This window comes from Thermobia domestica, chromosome 16 (genome assembly GCF_964235325.1).
Source record: "Thermobia domestica chromosome 16, izTheDome1.hap1.1, whole genome shotgun sequence".
NCBI classification, from domain to species: domain Eukaryota; kingdom Metazoa; phylum Arthropoda; class Insecta; order Zygentoma; family Lepismatidae; genus Thermobia; species Thermobia domestica.
In genome coordinates this window covers 80322469-80339267 of record NC_137469.1, presented here as the reverse complement: position 1 = coordinate 80339267, position 16799 = coordinate 80322469, and the positions used below count along the sequence as shown (strand labels likewise).

At 36.6% G+C, this 16799-nt stretch overlaps 2 protein-coding genes across 5 annotated transcripts in view; one reads left to right on the top strand and one right to left on the bottom strand.

The window, feature by feature from the left end:
* LOC145673193 (uncharacterized) overlaps positions 1-9165 on the bottom strand; it is a 222838-nt gene extending 213673 nt beyond the window's left edge. Inside the window, exon 1 of the mRNA XM_081742661.1 lies at positions 9108-9165. The gene's annotated coding sequence lies outside the window, so the exon portion shown is untranslated. The remainder of the gene's footprint in view (positions 1-9107) is intronic.
* LOC145673195 (sodium channel protein Nach-like) overlaps positions 1-16799 on the top strand; it is a 77856-nt gene that overhangs the window by 12615 nt on the left and 48442 nt on the right. For 2 of the 4 annotated variants that reach the window (XM_081742663.1, XM_081742662.1), the window contains exon 2: positions 15338-15541. In XM_081742663.1, coding sequence (XP_081598789.1) covers positions 15338-15541 — 204 coding nt within the window. Of the gene's footprint in view, positions 1-13729; positions 14166-15337; positions 15542-16799 lie in introns of those variants that run through there. The other 2 variants (XM_081742664.1, XM_081742665.1) reach the window with 2 other exon arrangements.

Sequence of the window (16799 nt, the reverse complement as noted above, 5' to 3'; positions counted from 1 at the left end):
CCTCAGGCATACATAGGAAGGTGCGCTCAGCTGCTAAACATGGACCGGATAGTGCAATCCATTGATGTGTATGTCTGCAGTACATGTCCAGCATTTACATGCTTTCACTGACACATTATTGTACGTGTATAATAAAGAGTTACTTGCTGAAACCTTTGTCTCTTTTTTATTTTTATTTTTTTTTTTTAAATTTTACCACACGTTAGAACTGTCAGGTGTTAGTCTGATGATGATCGTGAGGCGAAGATCATTGGGAATTCGAGTCTCTCTGAAGAGCATGGATGTTACTAACTGTCCTCGATGTTTCTGTGTTCGTGTCCCTGCCGAGTCTGGTATTTATGAGCAATATAAGAAAGAGATAAAGAGGTGGAAAGATTTTTAGAAAATAAGTAAATAAAAGTGGTCTCGGCTTCCAATAATGAGGAGCAATGCATCGTAGGTTCGAGTCCCACTGCATACCACGGATATTTGTAACTGTCCTCGAAGTTCTGTGTTCGTGTCTTTGCTATATTGCATTAAAGTAAAACATTGAATAAGGTTCAATAGAAAGCCATGGAATCAAGATCCCGGTTGGGCCGAATTTAAAACAAAAGTTCTTAGCACTCCCCTTTAGTCCACAGGATCCTCGGTTCGATTCCCGATGGGAGAGCATTGAACGCATTATGATGGTTTGAATTACACCTTACACTGTAAGTCTGCGTCTCAGATAGCATCGTTGCTGAAAAGGGCTCATATACTGCATCACAATAGTCAAACAAAAATAGAATAAGTACATTTATGAGGTACAGTTTTACAGATGGAATTAAGTAATTTGAAATGAAATGAAATCTTTGAGTTTTACGTCCCACGGTTATGCCGGTTAGGCTAAAGGAGACGGTGATGATGAGAGATGAGTGAAATGGTGGAATGAAGAAAGTGGGAGGAAACGGGAGAACCCCGAGAAAACCCACGAGCACGGTGTTTGTCCACCACAAAGTTCACTTGGCGGGGGCTGGGATCGAACCCGGGACCCCAAGCACAAGAGGATGGAATTAAGTAATTTTTTACTTTGTAAAGATGAGTAGAGTATGTAATTGCTTCATTAAATTGATTAGAAATGTACTTATTACAACTTAGTTGTTCAGGCAACATTCACTCCAACGTTTTCAAAAGAGCATAATGGGAAATACATTATGTATTTATAATTTTTATCCTTAGATCTGTTACATCGATTTTGTTCAATTATTGTCGAGTTTGTATACGAACATTTGGAAGGGTTAATAATGGGGTGATTCTCTTTACATCACTGAGATCTGATATTAAGGAAGTCATTCCGAACACGTCTTTGCAAAATTTTGCAAACCGCAACGCTACGCAAAAACTGAAACAAGTAGTTGTAAGTATTATACCGATAATCGCAACTAAAACGAATATTTTGCGTTGTGCTGCTGCAAACTTATACAGAATGAGATCCTAGGTCTCTATTTCAAAGTTTAACTATTTTTGTAATGTGTGGCGGTGAAGTAATGAACAGTTGAGTATCATCTGCATAGCAATGTACAGAGAAGACTTAAGAGGCCCCATCACAGTGAAATTAAAATGCCGCTAACTTTACAGTAATTATGTGATATTGTCAAATAGATAAAAGATAATCGAAATGAGGAACAAGAGCTCGCTAGACAATATTATTTTATCTATTTGAAGATACCGTTATCACGACTCACTTATCTGCTTTCGATTTCCAACCATTTACATAATTGGCATTTATTTTCGCGTTTTAAAATGGCTGAAAATGAAAAGCTACTAGGTGACTCGTGATAACGGTACCTCATGCAAAATAATATTGTCTAGCGCGCTCTTGTTTTACATTTCGATTATCTTTTATCTATTTGAAGATATCACATAATTACTCTAAAATTAGCGGTATTTTAATTTCGCAGTGACTAGGCCTGTTAATAGAAGTTGCAAGTTTAGAAGTATACTGAAAAAAAAAGAACAATCGACCTAAAATAGATTTCTCGAGCATTCCTCTGTTAACACTAATGGGCTTCGATATAGAATACTGCAATGTTCTAAAGTACACTTGTTGCTATTTACACAATAAATACAATTGAAACCATTTCATACCAGTAGACTATCAGACAGGTTGGGATATCTGAGTTTAACAAACAACAGCCTATGATTTACATCAAAAGCTTTAGTTAAGTCTAACACACTGGTGTATCTAGAGATCTACAAGAAGGAAGTCACATCGGCAATAGTGGTGAATCCAGCTTTGCACCCCTCCACCATCGCTAAATCTTTTCCTGCTTTGGGATATTCTTAAAAGTGATATTTTACTTATAAAGTATTCTTTAAATTCTTATATTAGGTACAAATATCACAGGAAACATTTGCCACAGTATAATTATATATCCAAAATCATTTATAGCTTACAAAACGTACATAATCCTGAAACGAAACAACAAGCAATGGAGGGGTGACATTCAGGTTTCCCTCGCCCCTGGAAAAGTATTCGCAACATTCATCTGGGATAAGAATGAAGACTACCTGTCCATGGGTTAGACATTTAATGCAGAGTTAGATATTTAACTCTCCATTACTCACAAAACTCAAACATAAATTGTAAATGCAACGTCGCGGAAAATTAGAAAAAAATATGATCCTTCAGAACAATATTCTTGTCCATCGAGCACTCATAACAACTGGCATTGCATGATCTACGTTTCAGTATCTAAATCCCCCTCCTTATTCCCCTAATCTAGCTCCATCGGACTATTAAAAAAAACATATATTTGGATCTAAGACAGGCTATTAGTGCTATGGAGCACTAGTGCAAGGAACAGTCTTCAGATTTGTTTTAACTGATCTGTAAAAATGAAATGAAATGAAATAAAATCTGTAAGTTTAACGTCCCACGTTTATGCCGGTTAGGCTAAAGGAGACGGTGATAATGAGAGATGAGTGAAATGGTAGAATGAAGAAAGTGGGAGGAAACGGGAGAATCCCGAGAAAACCCACGAGTACGGTGTTTGTCCACAACAAAGTCCACACGGCGCGAGCTGGGATCGAACCAGGGACCCCAAGCACCGGAGTGAACGCTCTACCACTGGGCCACCGCGCCCCCACTGTAAAAATTGGAACACTGTGCAAGGAAGTGTATTGAAGTTGGAGAGAAGTATGTAAAATAACTGTAAAATTTTATCATTTTACGTGCACTCCTTTTGGGTTGGGCTAACAACTTTTTAGCCACCCCTCGTACATATGTGATTTAAAACAGATACATAAAGCTATGTAATAGTGAAAACTTAACATTTCTATACATTGTTCGGCGTAAGCTCTAAACTGCGATAAACAAAGCCACATGAAACTAAATCTCGCTAATTTGCTGTTGTCCTACCGACGCTTGCACTCCTCCGCAAAATAGTTCATGTGATTGCATTAATACTTTTACTATGAAGCTTCATATAAAACTGCTATATTATTATAAATGACAAAAATATAATACGGATTATCTAATAATACTGTAATCGGGTGTGGTTAATGAAACAATGGAAATAAACACTAAGCATGCGCAGTAATTATGGCGCCAACTCAACTGTGGACGGGTGTTCTGCTTTTAAAGTCTGAAAGATGGATGTAATGAATCCCGGTTCCGCGAGTGTTGTGATGAAACACCAACAAGGCAAACCTTTACTCACTAAGCAACAATTGTTTACCAGCGAAATTCAAATACTTTTTTTTTAATCTTTCGAGTTTCTTTTCTTTCTTTTCTGCTGCTGCTGTAAGTATCTGGACAACATGAAACAATATTGTCAAAATCCACGTGTATAATTTGCTCCTCCCCGTGGGGAGTGGGAGTGATACATCACTAGTCAATCGTATTTGTGACAAGCGGAAGGATACAAATATTTTGTTTATCGGAGTTTAGAGCTTACGCTGAACTTCCGGTACCCTATGTGATTTGGCAATTGTCTATTCTCTACTTATTTTCATCTTATAGGCTAATCATTTATTTCATAATTACTTACTGAGTTGGAAGTGTAACACACACATATTTGTCTGTGGTTTCGCATGCTTGCTTTCAAAATAACATTTCAAAAGCAAATCAATCTAAAATATAGTTCAAGAATATTCATTTCTTGCTTAAATGCTTGCAAAAACAAAAGTTACATAAACAGGCCTATACATAAGTTATTAAATTCCGAAACCGTAAAGTACTAAGAAAAAAAGGATTTCTTAAAAAAAAATCCTTTATAATAATTTGTATATGAGTATCGGGGAAAGAACAAACTGATCTGAAACTCTACCGTGAAGTCTTCCCATATGAATTAGTCTTTTGTATGTAAATGTGTCTGTGCGAGCGAGAAGCGGAAGAAATTCATCCCACTCTGCTCATGTTGAGTCATTTGTCAGTACACTCATAGAGCTTAGACTCTGTCGTATTTTCTCCCCTCCCGCGATCCCACCAGCCACAAGGAGTAACATTTTTTTTCAGTCACGAAAAAAATGTGATCAAGAGAAGACGCGTAAAGAGTGTTCTGTGAGGCAGGCGATCGATAGAAAGAACCATTCCAGAACACGTAATCAAAGAGTAACATTGAGCATCGTGACACACTATATTGACAAATCTCTGGTTCCAGACTGCATGTTAAAATAACAATTTTTGTGTATGGTTATTCCTCATTCGTATACAGTGGCGAAGGGTGATAGTTTTAAGAGGGTAGGCCCAATGTAATAAAATAATAATAATAATATTAAGCAGATTATTGATAAACATAAACAGTGGCGTATTTAAAGGGGGATTTGGGCTTAAGACCCCCCGAAATTGTATTTAATATATTAAAGTAAATGAAATATCTTGAAGTAAATGAACGATGGGCTATCGCATTATCTGTGCCTCACAAGAAATATATGCTGTTTCGTCTACTTGTACTGAAACAAACTCTGTTTGTAAAATTTCGTCTTTAATTATATTGTTCAAAACACAACAAGCGTTCAATCAAGTCATTTTGTATTTCACTTAATTCTCCTTTAAAACAGAATCAGACTTCAATATTTTTTTATACGCTGCTCTTTGTCAATACTTCTGTTTGTTCTATTTTCAACACAGGTGTTGGTCTTCGTTCCTTAATAACACATTAATTTTCAAAAGACCACTGACATAAAGGATTTAATAGGAATAATAGGAATCATATTATGTTCATAATCTCCACTTACTGGAATTTTCTCTCATTCACTTTTGCAAATGTAAGGGAAAAAGTTATTCACAGTATCTCAAAAACATACACTCTCTACTCAATTCTAATGAACTCAACAAGTCTGATTTCATACAGGTTTGCGTCAACGTAACGGAATAAAGGAGCATTAGTTTGCTATAATAGGCGTAGTACCTTTAGAATTGCTTGTTCCAGCTTTTGCGTTGCGTTAGAGTCCGCAAAATTTAGCAAAGTTGGTACGGAATGGGAGCCCCACGTTGTCTTGCTCTTTATTTGTTTCGAATCGAAATCGAAGGTCTCGAGAGAAACGCTTTATGTAAAAACGAAAGTCGATAAGCGCTGAGGCCGGTCTCTTTCACAGGTTATTAACAACACGTTCTCTCGCGGAATTTTCTGAGCAGCTTGGCGGCAGTCCTACTGCCGCCTGAGACACTGCTCGATGAGCCTCCCAGCAGTGGTGCTAACCACGATTTCTTTATCGAAAAATATTTTTTGTTCAACTTGTAAAACTATCATACATTTTGTGTAAGGAAAATAAATTAATTATAAATGATAATTTCTGAAAGTAAATGGGTAGGCCGGGCCTCAGAGCCTCTTACGACCCTTCGCCACTGTTCGTATATAGATGTCCATAATTGTTTTTTCTTAATATATTTCTCGAATTAATTGGAAAGACACGTGACATTTTACCTATATTATAGAGCCGCCCTTGGTCTAACAAGACTAGTTATCGTTAACCACGCTATGGTGTTTACGGAAGCTTGATTGAACAAAACGAATTACGTTGTTATTAAGACTGAGACAATATTGCTGAAATATTATTGTTTGTAAAACCTTTGACATTGTTGGTGGAATATGTATTAGATGAAGATCAGGGGTGCCATCTTAGCCTTCAGGGAAAAGAGCAATTTTCCCCTGAGTTACAGATTATATAATGGAAAATGGAATGGAATATATAATACATTATATAATGGAAAACGTGAAAATCTCCTTATACTGGAGAGCTTCGGCCCTACTCCTCCGCAACCAAAACTTGAAATGACAATGCTGCTGTCAACATTTGCAGATTTTCAGACTTCTTTAACAATGGTTAAGACTATTGACAATGGTTAAGGTTTTCTAAACATTGAAGAAAACAGCCATTTACTAGGGAAATATTTACAATAAGTTATAATTTTTTGCAATTATTTCATCAAAAACCAGCTGCATTAGACTTTATGCTGTATAATGCGTGTAATTGGAAAAGTTCATTTGCATTTAGATTTTTTTTTTTTTCAAATGTAAATCGAGTGGCCTTTTGATCAAGTTTTTCTGAATTTGTTGTACGCAGTCCCGATACATTGATAAAATGATTATTTATATAATTTGGATCACTCAGTTCATCAGAGACTATTTTGGAAGTTCTTTTTTTTTTTTTTTTCCTGTTAACAAGACACCATGTTCTCGGACTAATAGTCTATTCATTTGTTTAACAGATTACAATTTTTGACACGATAAAAAATATATATGCCATTTTTTCTTGACGAACCACTATTGTCGTAATATTTCGTAGCCTTTTACATTGTTTTCAGTGTTCATGAAATCATGTGCTTTTAAATTTACTGTGCGGTTCATCTTGCATTTTTATTAATAACTTTAGTTACTTGAAATAAAAGCCACAGTACGAGATATTGTGATCCTAACGTTTGTAGTTGGAGCATGAATATCAAATATAGCTTTTAGTATGTTATTACTGAAATACATTTTGTCACGTATCCTTTAGAATGATTCAACTTCTTCCCAATTAGCGAGTTTGGCATGGCCGAAAATAGGCCTATATCTTTATTGAAAGAGCTGTAGTCTCAGTAACTAAAAATTTCAGGTGAAGAACTAGGAGGACCTTTGGCATGAAGAACCACATTCCTAACCTTGTGATCAGAAGTTCTAGTATGAGCATTAATTCCGTGTATTCTAATATGACCACTAACTCCGTGTAAAGTCATCGGGCCTTATACAGAGTCGTTTTGACGCGTGATTAGTGCCATACTAAAGACTTCGACTAACATGTTTCCTGCAGTAGTCAGGCCTTTAGTATGACGCTAACTATACTAGTATCTATAAGACAGATCATTTCTACGCTGTTAGTAATATTGAGATCCAATAAGGTTCACTTGATTCTACATTGATTCATTCAGCCAGATGTGTCAATCACTCAACCTAACAACAGTTCATAAATAATAGTCATTCTTTGCTAAATGACCAAGTTACGCATTACTAACCTGTGCTTTTTTTTTTTTCGATATCTGGTGAAAAGAACAAAGCTTCCGATGCAAAGCTGATCAATGGTTGGGCTTTCACTTTAAACACTAAGTACCCTCCTATTTAATCTTATTGCATAAAAACATGGAAATCAAACAAATGAATCATAAATTTCGCTTACTTCAAACAAGTAAGGAGTTTGGCCCAACATTTCACAGAAGAGCTCCACATATTAATGACTTAAAAGGTAGCTTAATTTAGGGTAGATTAGGGTAGGATAAGGTAGAGTAGGGTAGGGTATGTTATGGTAGGGTAGAGTAATGTAGACTAGGTTCGGTTAGGTTAGGTTAATTTAGGATCAGTTCAGCAGAATACCTTCTGTGAAACTTAATCTGGGGTTTTAAGTATTCAAACCTTCGTCTATTTTCATACTCTGTGAGTTAGTATTTTATCTTAATCATATATTTAATTTTGGTAACGAAATGATAACCCTTTTGGGCATATATTCCGAAGTTGGGCGTCCGCTTTCGTCAAGTTTTTTCACTGTTATCTCCTTTCCACACTTTCTGCAATTTTTTATTAGGTTCATTAATCCGTGCTCTTCACAAACTTTTAAAAGATTTTGCTCGTTATCAATGTATTCCTTCACAAATGTTAAAACTGCTAGTTCCCTGCCCTTGTACATTCGCCATATTGGTAACATAAATGCTCGTTTCTTTCCCACAATGCAACTGTTCGGTTACCTTGCGCCAAGTAGTTCCCTCCGCTCGCCACATAGTCCCATGTTTATAACCGCTTATATATAACAAATAAACAGATTTTTCGAGATTCTTATATATTATCAAGCACACAAACGATCAAATTATCCATATATTTCCTGTAAATTTTAAAAATTTCTCTGGAAACGGACGCCCAACTTTGGAATTTAACCCTTGTTTTGTACCAGATTGTATCTTGGTACTTTATAAAATATTGAACAGGTAGGCAAGTAGGGTCTACCCTTGCAATAGTACAGATATGAAGAAATTAATATATTTCCTGCTCATAAATTGTAAATGTGTAACTTGCAGTGCTTCTCAAGTAAAGATATTCTTGCAACTATTAGTTCTAACGATAACACTTAAAGCGAGATATCAGCGAGACATTTTCTACAGCGAGATATCAAAGTTCGTATGCTTTAGAAATGTGCGCAAATTTTAACCCATTAGTTTATACTTGATAATACTAACTTGCATTGCTGCTACTTTTGCCTATTTCAGCTCAATTTAACGTTTCAAATTCTATTATCAGGTGGTGTTTTAGACAATTCATCCCTTGCTTTGATTTCTGAGGGACTATTATTTCTGTACGCTATTACCGTTGTGTTATCATTAACAAAATGAATTGAATATATAATGCGTACTCTGAAAATAAAATGTTTTTTTCTTCAATCGATAACTGTACAACTAAACGTAACATATTCTGACTTCGAACCCTAAGTGTTTATTTTGTTATCTAGCACGGTATTCTAGGAACAAAAACTAAAATCTTGTTCAAATTATGAATATCAATGAGCATGAAAATTAAAACATGTTAATTGTATTTTATAAATGCAAACAGCTATTGTCTCACATAATCCTATTACATATTATTACATATTTATTACATATTATTAATCAAAATTTGTAGTACCTTACAACTGAATTAGTCCTCTTGAGAACTACTTTCATAGGCTAAAATTACAGTTCTCTCGTATTTGTTTCTTTTCTTCTTTAACTTCACTTGAGATTTTATTTCTTTAGGTACAGACCCAAGTGCAACTTACCTATAACACTTATAAATAAGTACTTTGTAATGCGGAAATTTTAATGTAAAAATTGATTAAAACAATGGTTGATGATGAAAAATGATAGATGAATTCTCCGCCTTTTCTCCTATTTATCTGATATACACTTTTAAGAGTCTTATTTAATTTTCTCGTTCTTTCGAAAGGAAACTTGATCCATACAAACTGCTGATTTCTGATTATCGTAAGTGAGATATAAATAATGGTTCAGATCAATGACCCAGTCACCTTTGTTAATAAAATTATTATAACTAACAAAGTGTATTTATTTAAAATTAAATTTCATTGGTCCACGCTACAATTACAAAAGACTATAGCTATATAGACAATATCTTCTTATCCAGTGTTGAGAATACGTTTCAAGAAGAAAATATTTAACAAATTCTAGTAGCGTATCAGTCGTAGTTCTTTTTTTTTTTTTTTTTTTTTTTTTTTGACCAGAAGAAAATGAATTATATTAATAACTATACGTTTTTTGTTACAGTTTCAAGGACCTAACGTCCTCTTCATCACACATTGAGGAAAGACATTGTAGTATCTTTTTGCACATAAAAATTATTTCAAAGATAAAACGTAGAGGAACCAATATGTACTTCTATACTGTGTTTCTTCGAAAGTAGATTGGATTTTTTTAAAATTTAAAATTACACTTTATTTCGAACTCTATGAGAATGGAATTTTCAAGTTATTTGAATTTTTATTCGAATCGTAGGAAAGATTACTGGTGCATTAAGTTTTAAAGGAGTAGAACTTCGAAATATTCGGAAGATGAATATGTGGAAATAAGTTGATAACTCAAATCCTGATTCTTTATCAAGCATACAAACATTACAACGCAAAACAATATTATCTAAAAAGAAAATTAAAAAATTGTACCTTCTCGAGATGCTTATACAATACATGCACCAGCTCGTAAAGTTTTTGCACGTAAAAAGTATTATGTTAGTGCACCAAATGAAACATTACAAATGGATTTAGCAGATATGCAAAATATTTTAAAGTAAATCAAAATATATATATACATTCTATTATTTTTATTATTCTATTGTTCGCTTGTATCTGTTGTACTAGAGAAGAAACACACCCTCCAGTTCCCTTCCAGGCGGCAACGTACCAAGAACTGACGAAACGTTGGACCGCAATAGATATGCGTTGGAATAAGAAGGATGCTGAACGAACATCTCCAGAAACGATAGATATGCGTCTGCCTACCTCTCTAATAAAATCAAGGCTTCTAGAACCCCATGCTCCACTGGTCTCGATAGCTATTGGAGCAAATATAAATTTATCGAGGAGATTATTGTATTTCCTTTCCTTTTCTGCCTCTCTACGTCTAGCAACTTCTCCAGCATTCACAATGGTCAATGGGAGGCTTGAATGGGCGAATGTGTCCGAACATGTAAAATCCCATACTAGAGATTTGCCTCTCATCCAAGGTATTATAATGTCATGCCATCAGGTCGTTTACCATCGGAACGACAACAGCCTGACGGTTCACGAATCGAAGGAATTCCTACCGTCGTGAGAGCTCGCAAAATGATGTCATTAACAGATGAATGTCTGGTGTTTCTGCCTATGCTCTTCATGCATGAGAGGCCATGCAGGCCGCGTTGGGTAACTTGATCCCCGCAAGTTGGACAGTGATGTGGCTCACAAACAGCTGAACCTAGTCTTAGGGCTACTGCGATTCGAAAGGTTTCATTAGACATGTGAAGACCTAATTGGGGGAAAGGTAACGCATTTAACCATGCACCAGCATGGGGAGATGATGCAGCAAGAAGTCTAGCTTTATCCTCTGGAACAGCAATGGATTGTAAAAGAAATTTATGAAATGTACTGCTATTGGTGTGTACCAAAATGCCTGAGAACCTCTTTTGCTGATTTCTGGAAGGTCCGTATCTGCTATATTTATCCATTTGGTAGAGCCTTCTTCAACTATCCCATCTGGGTCCAGGTGGTAGCCTTGAAGAAGGAGAGCCTCGATTAAACGAAGGAATCAGTGGTAGGACGCTAAAAAGGTAGGAATCGCCATATCAACGGTTCGTCGAATACCAAGGCCTCCTAATCCAATAGGTAAGGATGCTTGCATCCAAGATTCGTCACTCAAGGAGCAGTTCAAAATTGACTCCAAACCCATTTTGAGGATATGATCATATTTCTTCAGCAGTGGAGTCTCATTCCAAGATGGAAAGCACCGTAGAAAGTAGTTTAGGCGAGGGATTGACAATAAAGCACGTAGAAGAAAAAAAGCTCCGTGTGCTGAAATCGAGTCAAAACGAGACAGAAAATATACTAATTTGGATATTTTGTTTGATAGCACAGTTGTATTAAATAGTAAAATTGTATAAATAGGTAAAACAGATGTAGCGGAAGATCACAATAGGCAAACGTAAAAAATGGGATAGGTCAAAATTGGGAAGATACAGTAGATCGAAATTGGAGCAGAGTTCGATAAGTTAAAAAGGGCCTGCAATCCAAATAATCGGGAAACATACAAAGATTGCAGAAGAAAATATAAAATGGGAAAAATAAAAGGAAAACACCAAAAAATGTATGTGTATATAGAGTAAAGGGGAAGATTGTGTATAAGAAAATGTATGAGTCCGCCGCAACTATCTTCCTCTCCAGAAACAACTTGCACGTATTAATATTTGAAGGTTTGAAACTATTATATTTCTAATACATTGTGTACAGAACGAACTTCTGGAAACAAAGGACATATTTTCTCCTTTTTAGAGTATTACTTTGATTATTTAAATACGTTGTGCCTTCAGATACAAAGTAATACTAAATCTCATTGCGCTATTTTAATGTAATTACATGTTTCCTTTGCATGTTTGTCGGGGATGGCCTCCTTCTAGTGACCTATTCTCGCTTTTTCTAATTTACTTTTTGCCAAAATATATTGTTGCCTCAACTACTAACGTAAAGTTCCATTTTATATCATATTGTTTTTGCCCCGTCCCCTCTCCCAAACAAAATCTGAAATGACAATGCTGGCGAAAAGGAGTTCCGCTATTACTGTACTTAACTAACTGTGTCGTATAAAATCTTCCTGGGGTCAGTTACCCTTATTCCATCCCTCCCTAGGATTTCATATCGTGCTTACCTCTCATTACAGCTAGTATTATAGCAAAAATAAAGAAAAGAAAAAAATAGTACATACTTCCATGTTTTCGTGCTTCCATGTTTCTGTGCAATGTTTTCCCTTCAGTATTTACACATTTTACTTTCTACACAAAACTACATGCAGTCTACAAATATTGATATTAGAATGATGGTACCGGTATCAGTACTTAGTTTGAATTATCGATATTTGTAAAGAAAATTATGTATTTTCTGGTACCGGCACAGGAACCACACTCTAATAGTTTAGCATGTCACACAAAAATGCCAACTCAGGAACAGAAAAAAAAATCCCCTTGAACTGATTTGCTTTAGTTATTCCTTACGTCCAATCATCCCAACCGTAATCAGTGGAAGATTTACGGGGTTTGGGATTTTCAGGTTAAAGCCCACCCAAATTGCATGATTTCTTTCTTTTTTTAAAAAAAAACTAATGTTAGTCATTCCTATGCGTATAAGTTGCAAGCCCCCCTCCCCCCAAAAAAAGTCTAGTGATTTCTAAAAGAAACGAAGCCTTTGTGAGTGAAGCCCCTCTCAAACCACTTTTCTCAAACACAAACCACTCCACTGTTCATATTTTATTTCACAAGAAGAAATTCATTCCGGCATCTATCTAAATAGGAAATTTACCTAAATTTAAAATGCAGGAGGTTCCAGTAGTAATAATTTCCTATCTAAGCGGTATTTTGGACCTGTGCAAAATAACCCCTAGTAGAGGCTGAAACCATCTTCTCCCAGTTTTACTTTTTTTTTATGACTTTAAAACGTTTCACATTTCAACTATTGCATCAAAGTCCCATTATACACAATAGTATTCTACGAAACTGACTTAACTTTGACGGAAACTCTTGTAGGTGATATCCTTCAAATTTTGCCAGCCTTTACAGTGACTGCTTTCCATACGTCTATAACAACGAACCCTCCCAGTAATTAGAACTGATGTTAACCATCAACACTATAGCCAAACTAGAGTTGGGGCCTCGGTGGCTCAGTGGTAGAGCGTTCACCTCTGGTGCTTGGGGTCCCGGGTTCGATCCCAGCCTCCGCCAAGTGAACTTTGTGGTGGACAAACACCGTGTGCGTGGGTTTTCTCGGGGTACTCCCGTTTCCTCCCACTTTCTTCATTCCACTATTTCATTCATTCCTCATCATCACCGTCTCCTTTAGCATAACCGGCATAAGCGTGGGACGTAAAACTCGAAGATTTCATTTCATTTCATTTTCCAAACTACAGTTAGATGTTCTATCTTACGGTGGCAGTTGAAACTTCCTCTTTACTGTTCATGGTTTTGCCGATAGAGGACTATGAAACTCTTCATATTTTGTGCAAAGTAACCCTGATGTGCAAACTAACCCCATCTTACGGTACGCTACGAAACATAGCTGAGCGAGCATCAGTGAGGGAAGAGGTTAGAAGCCTCACAGAACTCGTTTTATTCCTTCTTTATCACAATTCACAGAAAAACACCCTTTCCCTCACAGCTGACACACCGCCATGATAATACCACGTTATATTACGTCACGATCGGGTGGTGCAACTTCAATGTAAATCGAATCTTAATCGTTTCGACCAGATTGCAGGCAATCTCATCGCCTCGAGATGTTTAGATTGGCTAAAAGTGTATACGATCCACCAAATTACCGAGCGATTTGGAGATGGCCCGGCGATGGAATTGCCGAAACAATGGCTTGTGTGTTGCCAAGTAATGATATCGGGCGAGATATACGCGCAAAGCAGCTCAAGCCACATGTTCCATGCAGTAGTAGACGCCTTATCAGTAAGTACAAGTTGTTCTATGTTCTTGTAGTAGTAGTAGTAGTAGTAGTAGTAATAGTAGTATAGGGTTGCTATATTGCCCAATTTTAGCTGGTACCACCCAATTTTCATATTCTGTATTTGATTCCCGTTTAATCATCTTTTAATCACGAAAAACCATCCGTTTTTCTGGATTGGAGAAAAATCTAAGAAGACTTTGTTGATCAAGTGTTGTTATATTCAACGTAAATGGCTACATCTGTGTCAATATCAATCGCGATTGCGTTAAATTTGGACTCGCGCTCAGGCTCAGGCTGTAAGCTATTTACCCAGTGCGCGTGCACAGACCCGTTTGCTAATAAGAGATTTGCTCTAATGCACAGTGTTTTAGCTTTCTTATGATAAAAATTTAGAGATTATTTCGTGTTTCTTAGAGAGAAACCGTATGAACAATATCTGCCATATGTCGCTTTTTTGTGTGTGTATGTGTGAAAAACTTGCCTTACAGATACCCTTATAATTACAGATATCTTACTGTAGTACTTACTTAATACTTATTTCACAATTCGAGACTCACATTTGTTGAACTTAATAAAACATTAAAAGCAAAAACTAAATTTGCTTTAATTTAGTTTCGTTAGAAAAGTACATTGGAAGTGTCACTTAACGAAGAAACCACTACAAAAATGGTCCGAATGATCCCAGGTCAGTATTTGTAATATACAAGCTCATATCAGTACTTACGGTTTAGAATCCTCACTTTTCTAATTTTAAAATATGGCAACCCTATAGCAGTATAAACGAACTCTGATTCTTCTACAATATTATTTTGCTCGCATAGGTAGAACTTCTGGTATTCTACATCAAATATTATGTTTTGACTTAGTATTACATTCAACCTACCAACCCCGCCATTTATTTTTTAATGAAAGTCAATGTTTATTTCTTTAAAGTGAAGTTTTGTGTTTATGATAGCTAATTCCTAATTCTTGTAACACTAATTCCTAATAGTTAAAAGTCGCGCTAATAGATGTCGCTACATGCGCTGTCTGCCTGATGCTAACTGCTATCGCTTGCTGCTCAATGAACGTTAGGTAAGGGGTTGGTAGGTTAAACCGAAAGAAATAAAATCAGTAAATGTACACAATTAGAGCTTTTAATTAATACATAAATCGATTCTTTTTTTTTTTTTAGACTTGTATGGTTCTTGATATGTATATCAGCTATCAGTGTTGCTTCTGTCATCATGTGGGAATTATGGGTAAAGTTTCGCAATAGTCCAACAAGTACAGTGGTTGACAATCCTAATTACCCGTTGTGGGAGGTTCTCTTTCCTGCCGTCACTGTTTGCAATGTGAACAAGGTACAAAAGCATAAAGTGGAGCTTCTTCTAAAAAGGTAAGCAGCCTAATAATTGTTGATTTCACAGTGAATTAACAACATCCCAAGTAACATTTTCGTCGTCAAACGGTGCGCCAACCGTTGTCTATTTGTAAGCACCGTTGGCAAAGCCACTATCAAAATGCCAACGGCAAATTCGACAGTCCATCAACCATTGATGCCAACAAGCGAAAACAAAATATTGATTCAACGTAGGTGCATCGTTGTTTCGGCAACGCATCGAAAGACGATGTTCTATTTTGTTGTCACAATGGTGGCGTTCCGTAGGATAACGATCGTTGGCCAACTGTTTTTTCTTCACGTTGGTGTTTTGTTGGCATTCCATTGGCCCAACCACACCATAGTAGGTAGGTCGAAGGGGAACGATCATTGGCCAACTGTGATTTTCTCGTTGGCATTATGTTGGAATTTCGTAGGCCCAACTCCTCCATGGTTGGCACACTGTCGTCCATTGGTTTGTTGGCCAACTGTACACAATCTTCTGTTGGCCCGACGTTGCAAATAATTGTTGGCATAACGATTTGTAGTACCGCCAAAATCACCGTTGGCCAACAAACTATGGTCGGTTGGCCCAACCATTTGCCAAACCAAAATGCTATTTGGGATATAACCCTAGTAGCAAGAAAGATTTCGGCCAGTTGGCGCATGCTTGGCTTTTGGCTTTCTAAGCTTCGACTTGAATCGCATGTTTTCATACAATCGGCCTTTTGTTGTACTTGAAAGCGATGCTTTAGACCCTTCGCAGAGCGTCATTACATCACTGACCGTTCATTGGCTATTGACTTGCTACCAACGTAAAACGCTTGCGTCAAGCTTGAATGAAACACTGAATGCAAGATTACTCCATGTAACTTCGTTACTGGAATCCAGCTTGCAGCATACTTGCACGTTTTCCAATCAATCTGGATGCAAGCCTGGCCGACTTGCAACTCAAGCTTACAGCAAGGGGCTTGCAAGTTGTTTCTGCTACTAGGAAAGATGTCTAGTAATAATGGAATTTGTCCTCAGCATAAGAGAACCTATGATTAGTGTTTTTTTTAAATTTCTTTTAAATTCTACACAAGGTTAATTACTCTATATGTGACCGATTTTGACGTCTCACTTACCTTAGGAAAAACCACGTAATCATCATTAGCTGCCCTCGATGTAAGCACCATGTGTCTTGGCAATAGTCCTGCATCGTAACTTTTACTACAGAAATCTCCATCGTGTCCCCGCTTAGCGTAATCGCTAACTCTCTCGCCTTCGGTGCTAG